At 37.6% G+C, this 20,068-nt stretch overlaps 1 protein-coding gene across 1 annotated transcript; it reads right to left on the bottom strand.

Moving 5' to 3' along the window:
• Positions 1-2,973: 2,973 nt before the first annotated feature.
• Positions 2,974-4,053, bottom strand: fut9a (fucosyltransferase 9a; the record flags this gene model as incomplete). The annotated part of the gene is made up of 1 exon (XM_081347148.1): positions 2,974-4,053. One exon carries the CDS (start codon positions 4,051-4,053, stop codon positions 2,974-2,976), a length of 1,080 nt encoding a protein of 359 aa, XP_081203274.1.
• Between the last annotated feature and the right edge of the window lie 16,015 nt (positions 4,054-20,068).

The following is a 20,068-nucleotide window of genomic DNA, read 5'->3' as shown; positions in this document are numbered from 1 at the left end:
CCAGTCCAACAGTGTTCAAAGGACTAGTTCCTAATCCCCCCCCAAAAAAAAAAACGATACGGATGTTCAATGTGAAAACCGCTTAAGAGACAGAAAATGGCCTCTCCATAACACTGTCATCTTTGTCTTCAGCGGGAGACTTTTCTTCCTCGATGCAAAGGCTCAGAAAGAGCTTACTTTGTCTCATTTCAGCGCTCATCCTCAGGCATTCGCTACAGGTTTGAGATCGTCCAACAATCCGGCTATTTACAATGCATAAAGAGCATTCACGGCAAACCAATTATCTTTGACAAACGTTGATCTGAGATGTGCAATGTTGTCTTGGTTACTACACATCATCTCAGTTTTCCTCAGAGTTCATTTAAAAAAAAGTCCGGCTCATTGAAGTGTGCACATTTGAGTAATATACAGATGGACATTGTTAGAATAGCACACTTTTTTTTGTTTAAACAAACTTCATGAATACAAAAGTTAAAAAACCAGGCATGAAATATTTGATGATGCTGTTACTGTTCTTGTTCAATTGGACACAAACTGCAACACAACAGCAACAATAACCCACAACCACGTGTGCTTCAGACATCAAAACAACAAGAATGTAAGTGATTTAAAATGTGTGAGTAATTGGGTATCCTTTTATATCTATTAAAGTGTGCTTTTTCATATAAGCAGTTCAAAAATCAATTTCCTAACCACTCTTTGTCTTATTTCCCAGTAAAAATCCTTAAAACAAGATAAATTAGCTTTAGTCAAAATTGTGTAAGATAATAAGTTTTCACAGAATATATAATAGTTTATTAACTGCCAAATGCATTCCAGAAGCTCAAACAGTGAAGCATGGCACTTGCAACACCAAGGCCAGGGGTTCGATACCTGGGATAAAACTTATACAATGCTTTCGATAAAAACATCTGCCAAACGTGTACATGAAAATAAATGTACTTTTTATTAACCCATTTGGATTTTTTTCTTGCTTTAAGAGTCTAACAAAATTTACAGAAGTTTATAGTTAAAAAGAGTGGGGGGGGGGGATGTTTTGGCACATTGTTTGTTTCTTGTTTTAAGTGGATAGTTATCCCCCCCCCCCCCCAAAAAAGGAAAAATAGGTGAATAAGTCAAACATTATTTTGTGAGGATTCTCAGAAGACTCTCTCAGAGTTTTAAGCAGGTTTAGATTTTATTTTACTAGAAAATAAGACAAAATAGCATCTGAGTACATGATTTGTTTTTGCAGTGACAGTATAAGCAGCACAGACTGTGATCCACAGTTGAAAATGTTCTCATTGATCAATAATAGAGTTGTTTTACCCTCATCTAATATTAGACTGACATGCATATAAGCACATCAAAAACAGTCCTTCACCAAGAAATGAAAGCCGATCTGAGAAATGTGATGACTTGAATCCCAGAGATAAAAGATCAGAAGCATCTCTTTTGAGAAAAAAAAACTTTGGCAGCGAACAAATCCTCTAAGCTTACAGCTAAAGCAACTTCAGAATTAGAAAAATGAGTCATTATGCTTCTCACATTATGATTTTGTTTGTCTCGTACATCAAGTGCGTCTACCCATTTGGCAACACTTGGAAAAAGGTCTTCTCATTTCTTTGAATATGGCACCACCCACACATGACTTTATGTATATTAGCCTCCTGCTCTCAATTCAGCACTTCACTTTTAAACAAAAGTAACATTGAAATATTTCAAAAACAAAACTTTACAGTACACATTGATACATAACAGTATCACATATCGAAGCCATGTAAGCTACTTAACAGTGATATTATCAGCAGTTATTCAGTACAGTAAGACATTATCAGCAATAACGCACTCCTGGCATGTTTGTTTTTCAGTAGCAAGTGCATGATGGTCACTATGGTGTCCAACATAGCATGTAAAATATGAGTGCGCAAAACAACGTCCAAAACCATGGAAATGAAAGGCAGGTTGTCTTAAAACACATACTATACACATTACATTTACAGTACATAGACATTTTGCACAACATAAGTTCTGTAAACACTGCATAGATGTCTCTAGCACAAACATTTACACAATAACCAATGATATAAAAGAAGCATAAAAATCTCAGTTTCAGAAAGTGCTCCGCTCCCATTAAATAAACAGATTTCCTTTTTGATGTCTTGTATGAAAACAGCGAAATTTTAAAGGGATAGTTCACTTAAAAATGAAAATTCCATCATCAACACGACAGAAGATACTTTGGAAAAATAATTTTAGTGTGTTGTTTTGGACCCCATTGACTTTCAATGTACAGGCAAAAACACTCAACAAAATATCTTCTTATGTGTTTCACATTAAAAAGAAAGCCATACAGGTTTGGAACAACAATAGGGTGAGTAAATGATGACATTTAAATGGATTTTGTGCAGTTTGGTCTACATAAATGTTTCTTTTCACATAAATAAGTAATTATTCAACTCTAAAATGCACGATTTGCATCATGTTTGAGTGAACTATCCCTTTAAGTGCATTTTGGTCAAAATTAGATTTCTAAATAAACGTATTTATTAAACACTAAAATGCATGATTTGCATCCAAATATCACTAATGTAATATCTTCTTTTGTGAAGAGAGAAAGTCATACAAGTTTGGAACGACAAGTAGGTGAATAAATATGTTTCTTTTCAAATAAATACTAACTTATTCAACACTAAAATGCACGATTTGCATCATTTTTGGGTGAACTATCCATTCAAATGCATTTTATGAATTTTGGTCAAAATCGGCTTTCCTAATAAATATGTACTCATTAAACTCTAAAAATGCATGATTTGCATCCAGGTTAATAAACGCATAAAACTGAACACAAAGTAAATGTACAACTACTTTGGGACATTTTACAAAAATAAAAGTCTGTAATTGCTCACAACAGACCCTCATTTGAATTAAGTTACATGAAGCTCTTATTGTCAAGCAACTTTCATTAAGCTGGTCCAGTGGTTTAGGTGCGGATTAACCCCAATACCATTTGTCAAGATTGTTAATTGCCTTGTACTCATTGTGCCTTCTGACGTAATCGCAGGCCAGACACGTGTGTTCGGCCCAGAAGTAAGCCTTTTTCACCTTAAAGTGTTTACGCCAGTCAAAGTACTTCAGGTAAAGCTCCTCGTTTTTGTCAAGAAACAGGAGGTAATCAGCCAGCTCCTTCGGAGACGGAAAGTCGTCGACGTGGATGAAAGCGTTTCCCTGCACGAAGTTCTGATAGTTCTCCCTTGGTGGCCCGAGCACCACAGGTACGGTGCCGACGGAAAGTGGGTTGTACAATTTCTCAGTGATGTAGTCTTTGTGAATCGAGTTCTCGAATGCCAAGTAAAATTTACAGCTGGCAATTGTGGGAAAATAGTCCTGGTCGGAAATGTACTCACCAAAAGCCTGTCCGTATGCATGAACCTCAATGTGCTTGTACAATTCATTGTAGTATTTCACTCTGACGTGATCTGGGTTCCAATTGCTGACGATCCAACAAATGAGCTTGTTCTTGCTTGGCGGCACAAAGTCCTCCTCTCCTTGGGCTGCAACAATCGATCCATAAGGCACTTCTATATCGGCATCCTGCCGATAGTTTAGAGTTATATTAAACAAGTTTTCAATTCCAGGTAACTGAGATGAATGCGACGGTGACTCGAAGTTCATCCAAATCCATCTCTGCAACGTGGGCCGATACGCCGGCGGCATGTTGGAGAGGTCGCTGGTGATGTCCCTGTGATGTATGACGACGGCGTCGGATTTGTTGTAAAGGTTTCGGTCGGCGGTGATGAAGCATCCATCGATACTGAACAAAGAGCTGCAGACGTTCAGGTCGTAGGTTTCTCCAAAAGGCCAAAGCCAGACCAGGATGGTGGTCTGGTTCTGATCACTTCGGCTGGAAAGGAGGCTTTTGACTCGGGCTGTGGATGTTTCCGACTCGACGGGGCCTGACAACCAGCTCGTAGATGGTTTGATGTACATTAAAAACAGAGTCACAAAGCATCCCAATAAAAAGATACCAAGCAGGAGGGGTCGTAGGATTCTGTAAGTTGGTGTAGATGGCATACTCTAGCCTTTAAACAGGAAACGGATAATGGTGGGAAGGCAAAAAAAAAGGTTATGAGTCATTTTATGAGACAGCAGTCTACTCCAGTTTGATTTTAAAGTCATTTCTTTAAGATTCAGCATAATCTATCAGACAAATAAAGTGTTAATGAACTGCATTATCCCATCTTGAGCTAAATTAATACATTTTTATATCCTGAGACTGCTGGTATATATTTTCTAACTCTAAACTGTCAGCAACCAGTAGTGTTCCAGCGGCCATATTAGTATTTCCGTCCACCACTGACAGACAAGTCTTTGACCTAAAGTGACCCCGCGTGCAAAGCATTAGTCCGACAGGATAGTATATATTTCTGTAAATTAATTATTACTTTGCATAATTGGTTTGACTACTGCATCCTGCCAAAACAGGTAACAAAAAAAAAATCCTATTTCTTTATGTGAATAATAATGCAGAATATATAAATATTAATATATTGCATTATAATTCAAGGTCCTATACCATGCATTATCTTGCTTGGAGCAACAGTATAAATGCATGGAAACAGACTGTGTTATTTCTATGAATAATGTGAAGCTATTATTAATATTATATTATATTATATTATATATACAAAATTTTCTGGCTTTTTACTACTAAGTCAGTTTGTATAGGAATTAATTGTTTTTATACATATTGATTTGTATTTTCCAATTTTCCCAACAATTACGTTGTTATATTAACTGCTTTCAATACATGCTGCATGTTACCTCTTTACAAAATGGAAAAATATCATGTATAGTAAGTTACTGTAGCCTACTAATAAAAATATTATCTAACACATAACTACATTACATTAACACAACTACATAACTACACTGAATGACTGTACAAAGTGAATTAATTTGTGCATACTTAAAAAAAGCATTTAAATCTATTCATATTTCAGAACGAGAACTTTGACATTTGCAATACTTATGTTGTGTCTTGTCTGTCAGCTGATCATATGTATGCTACTGCAATGAATATTAACATAATTCATAAGCAAGAAACATCCTCGACTAAATAAGCAAGGACGCATAAGGACGTTTGCGTTGTAAAACTGTACAAGGACACCTCAGATATTAAAATACTGTCTGGTTTACTGATATCAGATTGATTTATAGGCAGTAAAATGTGTGGGGATCCACTTTAAGACTTATGGAACAGTTCCATAATAGTTCATGAAATAGTTAATTACGTTGGAAAGAAAAAATATGATTAATATATACCATCATGACAAAGTCAGCCAATTACAAGCACTGAAAAATACATATTCAAAGTAAATAATCTTAAAAATCACCTGACAGATTTGCTGATATCCAGTAGGTAAAATGATTGTTGTTATATTATGTTCCAGGCTCTTCTTTTTACTACCAGAAGACTGTCAGTCTTAAAACCATAGGTCTTCTCATGAGGGGAAAAAGACAGAAAATGGATTACAATTAGCTCCCAGGTTAAATGAACTCTCCTGGGAAAACTTTTAGCCTTTTATGTTCAAACCGAAGTCAGAAAGATGGAGAGACTCAAGAAGAAGTGACAACATGTAGTCAACATTTCTGAATGGCTAGTAGGTGAATTTATGTAGCATATGTGTAGTTATCTTCTAGTCATTGATTAGCATATTCTGTCTGGATAATCTATAAATCGTGTACCAGGGGCGGGGTTTATGTAAATTTTACGGTTGGTGATGTCACTAACCTGGGAGGAATCTTGTGTAGTCCCTACCAGCCGTTTGTAGTCCTTAAAAAGTAATTTCTTTAAAAGCAAATATCTCCCTTTGCTTTTAACTTTGAGCGTTGTAACTTTGCAGATGTTGTTTATGCTCAAACAGCAATTACACACTAACTAAAGTAAGAAAAGTGGAATCATATTCAACCACCCCTTTAAAAACAGTTTTCAGTCGGGGGACATTTTACAAATCTCACAAAATGAGAAGGATGAAGAGGCTGCAAGTGCTTAATGTGGATAGATTCCGTAATGAAAACGGTACAGAGAAACGTATGGGTCTGAGAACGTTGCCAGCTGTGGTGGGAAAAATGTGCATTCTTTACAGAAAATGAATGGTTCTACAACTTTTGGGTGCGAATGCAAACATTTCAGTATATTTGCGATGTAGGGGAGAGCGGGGCACAACCTAACGCGGGGCTAGTTGTAACACCCTTGTTTTACATACTTCCACACATGATAGCATGATGAAACTTAGTGTATTTTCTAGTTGCCATATCAACACTATATAGAGAAAAAATTGCGCCAAAATTCGCAAAATCTTTGGAAGATATCACTGAACATTTATTTAACTGACAGTCAATGTTCAGAAATTATTCATCATTATTATGTTTTGAACTATGTTGTATAGCTTTGTTTTCCAGTGTGTTCGTTGTCAAACTCAAATTATTTTTAATTATTAAAAATTGCCATTATTTTATATGAAAAGGTTAATAATTGTATTTTATTGAGAAAATATTTTAGTTTGTCTTGTATATTTTGTTTGATTAGATCAGATAGCATTCAAAGGCACAATATGTAACTTTTTTGCTTTAAAAATAGCAAAAATCCCTATATCTATGTTATATATTTTTTTTAGTTGTGTACTTACATTGTCCCCACTGTTTCCAACAACTTTCAAACCAGGAGAAATTTGTAATTTAATTCGAGAAACGTCCCGTTTCTTTATTTCCGTTTTGTCGCCGCCAATGCCGTCATATGCGCGTTGTCCCTGGTTTCCGCTCGTGCTGCCATAGCAACCAGAGCTATGAACCAGAGCCCTCTGATAGTAACTAAAGCGACAGACATGGACAACTTTGTAGTTCGCAATGTCTATTTGCACGCTGTTGTTGTTTCGTTCAAACATTATGGACCATGGCAAGCAGACTTTGGATAAAAAAGGAGAACTAAAACGAGAATCAATATCAGCGCAGTGTTTTCGAGATGCCTAGAGCTCCCATAGACAGTATATAAACGAGAGCTCCACGTCCGAGACTTCGATCGCTCCTACATGTACTTTATTAAACAGGTGAGCACATTTGCATAAAACTAATCAATGTTTTATAGTTCAACAATGATAAAATGTCAGAATATGATCTGTATGTTATTCTAATGGTGATCTAGTTTACTGCTAGTCTCATACAGACAAACTAACACATACATTTCAACACATTCAAATGCAGTTTATTGTGCTGGTGTAATGTTAGACCAAGTGAAACAGCGCTGCGTTACCTCACAAGTTTAATTTGTCTAATAAACTGACCTGTGAGTTGTAATTCTGCACTTGCGTGTAGTTCGGGAGAATGAAATGTCCATATTCCTTTTACAGGTATATCCGAGGGACTCACGTCGCGTTTGGAGCTGATAGCTGTCTCTTAGCAATCCCGAACTGCTTCATATCACAGTCATGATAAAAACATCGATGTATTCAGTCATCCATAAACATTATTAGATCAGTCGGCTTGACGTTGACGACAAGATCCATAATTCTTAGCAAATGTTGCGTCATCAATCTACGCCTTTGTTATTGTAAATAGGTTAGCGACCCCTAGTGGTGAAAAATGCCATACTGTACGTTTCAAGCTATCATATGGTCATGTTACAATGTACCCCACCTATGGGGCATGTTGTCACATTTCACTTCCATTCTTTCGGGGTATATCAAGAAAAAAGTATACACTGTAGTAATAGAACAAAACCACATACTAGACATGCTAGACGTGTGAAATTAATGTGGGAAAAATGAAATACTCTGAACCCTAAGTAGGTTTACAGAAACGGAGAAAGTAAAAAAGCGTTAGGTTGTGCCCCGCTCATAAATGACAGTCGGCGGGGTTTTGTGTGACGTCCACCTGTGAATGCAGACACGATGGCTGGATTGCGATTATATTACACTGAGATCCGATCACAATGACACGCTGATCGGATAACATTCCGATCAGAAGCGTGTTTACACTTGTCTTTTCAATGCGTATGTGGACAACATCCGGATACAGGTCGCATATTAATGCCAAGTGTAAACGCAGCCTAAGTCACCATTATGAAGATCAACCCTTACTTTTTTAACTTTAGATTGTGTTTGGTTGCTGCAACCGAGTTAACAGCCAGATGAACAAAGAGAAAAGGTGATCTGATTGTGTTTCATTGTGTCTGATTGTGATTGTCATTTGACCTGAATCACAAAACTCATTTAGAGCCTAATCTCTGACTTAGATTTATATTCTTGATTACAGCATCACATTGATTCTACAGCATAAGATCCAGAATTTTCAATATAATCCAAAGTATTTCTTAAAAGTTGTTCAGATATTTTTTTTTAGGCACACACAGACATCAAGAATCAGTGTATGAATCTCAACAATGGTGACAAACAAAATTTTCAATTAGGAAAAGGAAATTGCTAAGACAATTCAGATCATAATTTATTCATACCGCAATGCATGATGGGAGCCATGGATGAGTTTTGATTGGTGGCACCCAGAATGCACTGCAACATGCTTTATTATTGTCACTATTGTTGAGATTCACACGTTGATTAGTCTGTGTGTCTAAATAAAATCTTCAGAACAACTTTTAAGAAATATTTTGGATTATATAGAAAATGCTAAAAATCGTATGCTGTAGAATCACAGGGCTGCTGTAATCAACAAGGTAAACATAACTCTCTAAATGAGTTTAGTGAATCTGGTCAAATGATGATAACATCAAAACATCACCAACACAACCCGATCACCTTATCTCTTTGTTCATCTGGCAGTTAAACTCAGTTACAACAGCCAAACAAAATATAATGTTAACAGTTTATGGGTCAAGAGCCCAACTAAAGCAAACACTGACCACCATAATGGTGACTTAAAAATGAGATTTTCTCCTTTGGTGATTCTGCTTGTTAACATCAGGTGTCTTTAATTTAGTGATGATTGACAATTATTGATCACTTAATTAGCTCATTAACTTGAACACTCTTCAGTGTTCATTTAACACTCATATTTTAACATTTTAACAGTGTGGCGTCAAATAAACTCCCAGGAGAATTAATTTAACACTGGAGTTTTTACAATCAAAACACTTTGTATAGAAATGGTGTAACCAAACATTTTATTTTGGGGGAACTAATGTGAAAGTTTAAGAATTCGTCATAGGAAACTCCATATTTATTGACCACTGTTCAAAATGCAAGTGGTACTGTGGCCCTGTACCAATCCAATCCTCAAAAATAATAGTGGATCATTATAAGGAACATTCAGAAAATGAGTTTTACACATGGGAACACTGCCATCTTCAGGATGTCAAGAGATAATAGAACCAAAAGGCCTATTTACACAAAATATTGACAGTAGCAGGATGTTAAAATAAGCTAACAAAATAATCCGGAAACACTAGATTTTGTTTTTTCTGTATACAGACTCCATAATTCGTCTTAATTTTTTTTTTTTTACTTATTTCCAATTTCCTACATTCCCATACTGCTAAAGGTGTTCCTTAAAACTGCTCAGTACATTTTTTGCACATTCTTCAAAAATGAACCAACGTCTTCAACTCAAGGGTATTAAAAACCAGTAGTATCAGAATACATGACATTCAATTAACTTAGTCAGTAAACTTCAATGAACAGAATAAACAACTCAATTAGCTGTAATTTCACAAGGGCCGTGAAATCTGCCAATATCAAATCTTCACGCTTCCACTTAATAACATCCTGTTCTATTTAACTAGTGTCAGATCTTTTTAAAATCCCTAACATAATTAAAGAAATCAATGAACGAACTGATGAGTCACATATCTGACTATTAACAATGAAAATGACATTTTCTATATATAATAAAATTATTTTGGATTCTTATGTCAGTGTCCAGTTCGTGTTGATATTTCCTATATCTAACACACCTATTTCTACTCAATTCATTTCAGCTGTGGGGTTTTACACGCACGTTTTACACTACACTATATACTGCGGTTGAGAAATGAGCTTCGATTCATCTCCGCAATGTCCATTTACCATAAATCCACATGTGGACATAAGAACTGTTTAAAAGGTTTATCAGTGCATTTGTGACTCAATCATATTATATCACAGCAAAAGCTCTCTGTAAATGAGCAGGACATATAAGGCTACAGGGAGAGATTATACACGTGTCACATCCAGTTCATAACAGAATGTAATTATTGCTAATGCATGACATATTTCTAAAGGTTAAGAAACACTGGGCAATAATCAGCTGTTTAAAGACCCTTGGGGGATTTTAAATAACAAAGTGTCTGGCATATCCTGTTTCCTAACTGCTAACTATTACACATTTACATATTTTTGGCCAACAATACACATATGCTGCATGATCCTGTTAAAGTAAACAGATAGAGCAACGAGGTTGCATGTTTGTGTCTCTCTGGGAGTCTTTGAAAAAGAAAGGCATTCGTTTCAAATGTATTGTGATGTATTTGGGACACGGAGTTGCATGCTGGTATGGTTGGTTTTAGTGTTCATGTCTAATAAATAGAAAATGTGGATGAAGGACATGAAGATGAAAAGAAGATGCGAAACCATTAAATATAAAGCTTTAGTGTCGTTTATTTAGTAGGCTTTGGGAATTCGTGTCTATCCCATAAGTGACATGATGTTATACAGGCTATTTAATGAACATCGTGCTTCTGCTGTTCACAACAACATAAATGAATGTGTTACCGTGCAAGGTGATGTGCTTTATTCACCAGTGATGCTGAAGGTCATCTTAAAGCAGACTGTCACATCTGACATTTTACTACACGAAATATGGCTATTCTTTAAATGTGACACGCTCTCTCTCTCTAGCCTCTCGAGTTCTTTGTCTATTTTAAGCAAAACCGCATCCAAAAAGGACGCATGAAGCATCCCATGAGCATGAATGTCCCTGCGCTCGTGCCTTGTTTAATTATTATAATTCATAATCCCCAAAGAGATGAATGAAAAAATGATGGTGCACGCAGTGTGTGATATTTAAAGCATCTACTCGTGTCGTGCAATATATGCAAAGCATACAGGTAACCTTCATATCGGTAAAATCGTTTGTCTCACCTCTCCATCAGCAATCATCCTCGAGGGAAAGCCACATCATGCGCTTCTTTTATTTACATCCCACGCGCTTCGCATATCGGAATGGTGCTGAAAAATCTCCGATGAAGGCAATATTTGGATACGATGCACCTGAACCCATAGCCTTCGCGTCAGTGCATCACTGCATATTGCAATGTGTCCGCAATGATGACAGACTCAAATCAGCGCGTGCAAGACAAAACACGTTCGGTCCTATGGGTCAGAAACGGAGAGCGCGAGCAAGTGCGTCGCTGGGAAAGACGCCATGTAACGCCGAGTGATGTGATGTAGAATAATGTCGCCTTCCCCACATGCGCCCGGATACCTTTCCAGTGTCCGTGCTGTTCAAATGCATGCATGCAATTATAGATTTAGAGTGTGTGCGTGTGCAAGCGCGTGCATGTGCAGTTAATACATGCTAATGCAGGAATGCAAAGAAATGTATTAGATGGGAAATATGCAACGGTGGCGTTAGACTGGATGATTTATGTAGTCAAGAATTATTCCTTTGTTCATCATTGCTGTATTCCAGTCAGCAGTGTATTAGCCTATGAATAAATGCATTTTATGTATGATTAAAAAAAAATCATTTAAAAACACGTGGATCGAATTAATTAATATTGTATTGTCTTAAAAACAGGTTCATTTGATTAGTAGCATTAATAGATTCATTGATAAAAAAGCAATTACACGATCAATTAATTGAGCAAAGGATGACCACGGGCAATTGAAAGCTTTCAGTCAGATTATCTCTAAATGCAATTTAATGAGTTTAATAAATCAGGTTTTCACAAATGAGCAAAAAGGCATGTGCCTTGCAGGTGAGTAATCGACATTTTTTTTTACAAGTTTGTATTATTGTTGTCAAAGAACTGTGATAACTGGGGTCCATTCCTCGTACCTCGCTTAATATATCTGAGAGGAATGGACCCCAGTTATCACAGTTAATACAAACTGTAAAAAAAAAAGTCGATAACTCACCCGCAACGTCTCTGGACGTAACAATTGTGTCTTCTAATCGTTTACGTCTTGTGAACTGATCTCTGGCTGATTTGGTTCTTCAAACGAATTTGATTCAAATATCTGGATTAAGTTGTCTGAAGCTGCAAAGGCCACATTCAAAGGCCGGTTGCCTCGTCACCACTGCACGACGAAGGCTGTCCCAATTCGAAGGCTCCTTCAAATGCGGCCTTCATATAGCCTATATGTCCTTCGTTTCCGTAAAATGAAGGATACAACAGATGAATCCTTCGCGGCCTTGCCTACCCCAGAATTCATAGTGCGCCAGTGACAACAGGATTTGTTTGATAGAAATTGCTGAATTTTTAAACACTTTTAAACGCAAATATTGGGTTATATAAGTGGTTCAAATGTTGACATTTCTTAGATGTGATATATAGTTTATACTCTTTATTATTCAGAAATGGACCATGGTGAACATATTTTCTGAACCAGCTGTTAGCTGACAGTTTAATATAACTTTCAAATAAGTCCAAGAGAAATGTTACTGTCCCTCATCAGTAGCTGGGTTTCCAAACGTGAAGAGAATCTTTTCAAAGTTCACAAAAATAAATAAATAAATGCGAATTAGGTGCATTTCCATTAAGTTGTTTGAGCAAGATGAGTAACACACACAAGCCTACTGAGCTGAGCCAAATGATCCAGTTCGGTTCCCTAAAGAGAGCCGGAATTCCTGAGGAAACAGCCGATCAGTCAAGTGGGTTTAATGTTCACTACGTCAGAATTTATTCTGCAAATGTCTTTCCATCTCCCATTATTCGCAATGGGAACTGTTTTTCGCACAAGTCAAAAACCACTTCAAGTGAGCGTGACATTTTTTTTATTTTACTTTTTTGTGAATGAAGGGATTTTAAAAATAAAATCTGTGTTTCAATCACTCGTTTCTGAAGCGATACTTCAAAATGTGCATAAAAACAGCTGTCACCATTGCTAGGCGACGAGAAAAGTCCTCTGTAGGCTAGAATGTCCCATTTATTTATTTTAAGGTGTGGCCTTTAAGAAGTCTGAGTCCTTTGAAGGATGCAGCCTCTGAATTGGGACACAGTATCAGTCAGACCTTCGCAGCATTCGGGACACAGCCTGAGATTACAGCACGTTACAAGGGTAGTCACAGATACTCGAGACAATTATCAATGCAGTAACATAATGACATCATATTAAAAAAGAACATCACGCCTTTATAAGTCGCCAAGCGACCAAAACAACATAAAAGTTAATAGACTGATCAAATGTTTGCTACATGATTCCCAATTATTTCCATTATTTCACGATAATTTGTACAGGATTTACATTTTTATTAAAGAGTTTTAAATAGCAATTTTTTTCATTTTACCTGTGAGGCAGATTTGTTACTTGACAGCGTTAATTAAAGTTACTTATGGGTCAAAAACATTTTTCTATGGCACAGCAGACAGGATGCTTTTACGCAGTTATCTGTATATCCTGTGCTGCATCAGAGTAGTTGCCACTGTTTAAATGAATGCACGGCTTAGACTAACTGTACATCATGTGTGTAAGACTCCAATAAAATTATTAGGTAATTATTCCCTCAAAAATTCATTTCTCAGTGAATAAAATTGTGTCCATATTATGACAGACTACACAACATTATAATATTATTTTAAAATTAGATTTAAAATAATTATCATTATTATTATTTTAAATTATGTTTGTTCCTGGTTCAATAATACTTTTGTAAGAAAGTAGCAGTGGCTGCAACAGACTTTAAGTATCACCCCCACATAAAAAGATGATATCTGATCCTGTTTACATGAAATAAGCCTGCTCCAGAGCAGGTTTGAGCTTACAGACCTGTTGCTATGACAGCAACTCCGGGATGAGCTTTGAAGAACCTGACAATCCTGGATCATGTCAAATCGTCAACAGTAAAATCCAGATAACTGAGTAATCCGCGTACGGAAAACGGGCCCCAGCATGGTGTACTGTGGTATGTTTTCTTTCTTTTGTTGTTGCTTTTTGTGTCTCCTGCTCTCCTTTGTCTCCTCCCACTCCTCCAGGTAGCCTGATTGCTCCCCCAGCTTCACCTGCTTACCAACCATGAGGGAAGCAACATAAAAACGGGGCAGAACATACAGTCAAAGAGAAACCTTTTCTTGAGCGTGATCTGTGCTCTGCCCAGCCCAGTTTGTTGAAGCTATTGTGCTCTCCTGTGGTTGTGTATGACTGTTTGCATTACTCTATAGTTTAAAAGGACTGTTGCCTTACTTTTTGCATATTGTTAATGCTTTCACCTTTTAAGTAGTTGCCCTCTTGTTTATTTTTATTTTATTTTTGGAAGCTGTAGGGAGGTGGGTTCCATTTTTGTTGTATGCCTCCGTTTTCTCCTGGTTTGTGGCTAGATAGGGAGTAAGTGTACATTTCTGTTGTTGATTTGCTTTTCGTGGAGAGGTTTAGTTAAGGTTTACTCCCAAGGCAGAACCATTTTTGTTTATTTTGGCATTGCCCCCTCCTGAAGCCATTGCTTCCCATTAAGTTGTTGTGTGTAAACAACTTTGATTTTTGTCACTAGCTGAAATAAACCTGTTAAAAGTGATCTTTTTGTTTGTGATGCTGTGGCAGTGTAGGACGTAACATATTTGGGGGCTCGCCCGGGATGCGAATTTTAGCTTTTCTATAGGCTAGTTGCACGTGGCCGCCATGTTGGATTTCCGATCAGCGAGTGTGCGAAAATGATCTCTTATAGTTGTTTATAAAATCATTTATATCACTTAAAATACTACTAAGATCTATATTACTATCACACGAGCCAATGGTAATTAAATGCACGGATGCATAGTCAGATTAATGAATGAAATACAACTGTTCACGAACAGAAGATTATCTTGGACTCATGCTGCATACGCACGCAATGATGCCTATATGCCTATACTGTAAATATAGAGTTACAACTACGATTAGAGTTGTTTGCATAAAATACCCTGTGAACATTCACACGTTTGCCCTGTGATAGGTTACAATTTATCTCCATAAATTCTATTTTCTCAATTCTGCGCACATATTTTCACTTACTTATAGGGCCTACATCAATCAAAAATCGTAATAATTTATGTAAATACATGCGATTAATTTAGATTTTTAACTGTAGTTAACACAAACAATTAAATATAGCTAAGTTTGTATATATTTTACACGTAGTAAAATACTGTATGTGCTGCTTATAAACACCAGACAGATAATGATTTATGAAACAGATGCTCTTTACTCATCTCACTTGCTCAAAATAAATGCAGTAATAGAAAGCATAGAAACGCACAGGTGAAATACACTGAAAATGATATGCATTTAAATTACATACTAAACTACAAACAGTTAGCAATAATAATGTTACCAAATAAAGTTACTAAAGCATACATCCATAGTCCATATCATATAATTCCCATGCTTATTTATGTATCTGATGAGGATTGATACTTCGTTTGACAATAGTAAACAGATCTTGATGAGGGTCGAGTGTTGTTCCACGCAGAAAGAGAAGGCAGTTTTTAAGCCATTTAGCCCACCAGCAAAGTGTTTATCCCCACACTCGCTGATCGTAAATCCAACATGGCGGCCACGTGCAACTATGACATTTAAATGAATTGGGTTGTTTTTTTGGGTGAGGAAGTGTGTGGTAGGTAAGATAATTTGATTTGTTAGCGTTTACGCATGCTCCATCTACAGAAGTTTTTAATCGGTAAAGAATGTTACGGTGACTAGAGATGCTATCAAGCGAAAGAGAAGAGAAGAGAGAAGATCAAAGAGAAGCTGTATGGTATCAGAGGAGGAAGTAACTGCAGGTGAAGCCTCTGCTTCAGATTTTCCCCTTCTTACTATATCTATATATGTCTAGATCCAATGATGGCGATCAAAGAGCTTGATTTGGAGTTAAAAAGAAAATAGCACAAGATTAAAATAGTACAACTCTGTACCATTGAAGTGGAGGCTCTGAGAGACATTAAGCTGAAAATGCTTGAGTTGGAAGTCTTTGCACAGAAAGCCTGTCCCGCTGCCATGTTCTAGAGCTCCCTCTTTACCTATGTTTGGTGATGCACAGTCACAATCTAGCACTGTTAACTTAAAGGAGAACTCCGGGCAATTTTTAAGTTAATCTTGATCGTTAGATCTTTGTGAGTATTGTCTATAGAAAAAAAAAATAACCGGATCGGTGCTTGCAACACGGAGCTACTACAGCTAATGTCCAGAGCTCCCACTCAGCTATAACGGCAGTTATGGGGGCATATACATAAAGGGTGTCTTTGTGCCTGTTAACAGACACAAAATGCAATTAAAATGTCTATCCAACATGAACAGGGCCCTTACATGACAACAAGATGCGTTTAGCAACTAAGCCATTGTTTAAATTCACGTAAAATAGTGTTTTAGACGGCTAGCTGTAGTCTCGCGCTGAAGTCCCGTGGGAACTCAGTTGTAGCCGGAAAAAGGTAAACAACAGTGTGCAGGTGGGAGGAGCGTCGTGTGTGTGAAGAGTGACGATCGGAGTTGCTCACAAGTGAAGAAGAAATGGGTCGCGTTTGTGCCGTTCCGAATTGTGGCAACCAGTGATAACCAGCCTATCTTTTTTACAAGTATATAAAACTAGTTCCGCCCTTTAGAGAGGCTGAGGCAGACTCATACTTTGAACGCATCGCTGCTAAATTAGGGTGGCCGAAGGACATGTGGACGCTGCTCCTACAATGTAATTTTGATGGTGTGTTTGTTGATGGCGCAAGAGGTGTGTTCTGCACTTCCAACTGAACAGTCTCTTGATTATGAGATCTTCAAAGCCATAGAGTTGAGAGCTTACGAATCATTACCCGAAGCTTGTCGCCAATGCTTTCGAATGCTTTAATGAAAGCAGCCAATCAAACGTATGTAGAGTTTGCTCAAGAGGAGAAAACACTTTTTGAGAAGTGGTGTCTCTCTAGCAGGGTCACAAGCCTTGAGCAGTTGCAAGAGCTCATCTTACTAGAAGAGTTTAAAAACGTGCACCTGAGAACATACAGTAGCTGTTCATTTGAATGAGCAAAAGGTAGACATACTCTCTGAAGCTGCAGTGATGGCAGATGAGTTTGTGCTTATCCACAAAACAGTTTTCCCATCTTCATGTGAGTCTAAACATCATGAAAGGGAAGTTTGCTCCTTTGGAAAGAACAGATAGGGGTTGTAAGTCAGTTGCCAGAGTTTGTTTCTATACTGCTTGGATTCAGGTCACCTAATTTCAGACTGTAAAGTGTGGAAACAAATAAATTCTGGCTGCAAAGTAGACTGGGTAAACACAGCCCGATCTGCCAGTGATTTGATTTCTCCCTGCAGCTCAGACTGGAAACCTGTACATTTTTCTATCCTGCTTCCGTTACAAATCTACGAGGACCAATCACAAACTGGCTTATCCACCTGGAACGCTACTGACTCTCGCACGACCGTCAATCCAATTCCTTTTAACCTCTCGACGATGCACAATGGCTTCTTTAGTTTAGCAAACAAATCCCACTCACTTTCATGTTTTTTTTTTTGCACAACCTGCAAAAATCACACGATCGCAGCTTATTTTAGCTGATGTTTTGCTATTCTCACCCGAAACATACTCTGTAACTAATGTGCTGGTCCATGGTCTCAAACTAGGTTGTGTTTATGTGCCGCTGGATATGGTCTGATTTGGTAACGGGTACAGTTCCTCTTGGTGTACAAACTGTGCTGCCAGTGGAAGGGGTAAGCCTTATCTTGGGGACTAACTTGGCTGGTGGTAAAGTTTTTCTTCATCCAATTGTTGTAGACACACAAAACATGTCTTTTGACTGGTGTCACTACTCATTTTCTTTTTGCGTGTCCTACTTCTTCAGTAACTCATGCACAGGCACAGAAGAAGTTGTAACCCTTGCTGACTCATTTGAATCCTGCAACAGATTCTATTGAGTGTACTCTTTCTGTTTAGCCTGAATTGGTTCCTTCTGAATCTGCTGACCCAGTTCAGGAAGAAGAGTCCCTGAAAATTGCTAGTAGGCTAAGCACTCAATCTCTACTCAAAGGTCTAACCCATCTGTAATGTGTAAGCCAAATCAAAATGTTTCATCCACTGCCCAGCATTTTCCGTGCAAGAATGGTAAAGCTGTTTGAGCGGTCTTTTGATGGTTTTGGGATCTTATATAAATTAAGATCTGGATGTCAGTGTTTTGCCACTGTTGTACATCTTAGCAGGGTTGTTTACTGTGCGTGTTCTTTTGAAGCACAAATCGGTTGTAAGTAAAGACCAAGAGTCCAAAGTGCATTTCAAGAACACTGCTGTGAGTCATTGTGGTTCTACTATGCTCATTTGTCTATACATTGCTCTTTGGTCATGCATGAGTTGGCCTACAGCCTTGACAGCCAGCATACCAAGGGTACTCCAAAATGTGTTAAGAGTGAGTATACAGTAATTGGTTTAAGTTTGTTGTTAACCCATGTTGTTGAAATCTAATTTGTGAGTTTACGAACAATTTTAGGGGTCATGACTGTTTGCAAGAATGAATGACTCTATTGTCTAAAAGTACTGTTGCTTTACTGTTTGCATATTGTTAATGCTTTCACCTTTTAAGCAGTTGCCCTCTTGATTGTTTGTTTCTTTTTCTTTCGTTTTGGAAGCTGTGGGAAGTGGGGGCCATTTTTGTTGCATCCCTCTGTTTTCTCCTGGTTTGTGGCTAGATAGGGAGTAAGTGTACATTTCTGTTGTTGATTTGTTTTTCTTTGAGAGGTTTACTCCCAAAGCAGAACCATTTTGTTTATGTTGGCATTGCCCCCTCCTGAAGCCATTGCCTCCCATTAAGTTGTTGTGTGTAAACTTTCATTTGTCACAAGCTGAAATAAAACTCTTAAAGGGTTAGTTCACCCAAAAATGAAAATTATGTCATTAATGACTCACCCTCATGTCGTTCCAAGCCCGTAAGACCTCCGTTCATCTTCGGAACACAGTTAAAGATATTTTAGATTTAGTCCGAGAGCTTTCTGTTCCTCCATTGAAAGTCAATGGACGGCATACTGTCCATGTCCAGAAAGGCAATACAGACATCATCAAAGTAGTCCATGTGACATCAGTGGCTCAATCTTAAGTTTATCAAGCGACGAGAATACTTTTTGTGCGCAAAAAGTAAACAAAAATAACGACTTTATTCCACTATTCATTTCCTTCTCTCTGGGCCTCGAGTGAGTTCATGTAGTGTTTTTGCGCAGCGCGTCTGTGTTGTACGTCACACGTAGGCTCACTATTGGCCGATGCTGGTCATGTGTGATGCGTGTGACGTACAACACAGACGCGCTACGCAAAAACACTACGTGAACTCACTCGAGGCCCAGAGAGAAGGAAATGAATAGTGGAATAAAGTCGTTATTTTTGTTTACTTTTTGCGCACAAAAAGTATTCTCGTCGCTTGATAAACTTAAGATTGAGCCACTGATGTCACATGGACTACTTTGATGATGTCTGTATTGCCTTTCTGGACATGGACAGTATGCCGTCCATTGACTTTCAATGGAGGAACAGAAAGCTCTCGGACTAAATCTAAAATATCTTAAACTGTGTTCCGAAGATGAACGGAGGTCTTACGGGCTTGGAACGACATGAGGGTGAGTCATTAATGACATCATTTTCATTTTTGGGTGAACTAACCCTTTAAAAGTGAACTGGTTGTTTGTGATGCTGTGGCAGGGCTCAGACTAGCTCTTTAAATGTGTCTGCTCAAGTCCCCTAGATTTGTGTAGGATGTAACGCATGTAAGTCAAACAAATGCACAACTCAAACTAAAATTGTGGCCCAATTAGGCACTATTAATTCAGAAAATATATTTTATATTCCTCATTGCTGTTTGAATCCATATGAATGCACAGAAAAATCTTCTGATAAATATATGCATATGCTGTATGAAAATGAGCAACACTAATTTTATTTT

This window comes from Scardinius erythrophthalmus (genome assembly GCF_964197995.2).
Source record: "Scardinius erythrophthalmus genome assembly, chromosome: 19".
In the NCBI taxonomy this organism is placed as follows: domain Eukaryota; kingdom Metazoa; phylum Chordata; class Actinopteri; order Cypriniformes; family Leuciscidae; genus Scardinius; species Scardinius erythrophthalmus.
The sequence above is the reverse complement of the archived record's forward strand: the minus strand, read 5'-3'. Positions and strand labels throughout refer to the sequence as shown.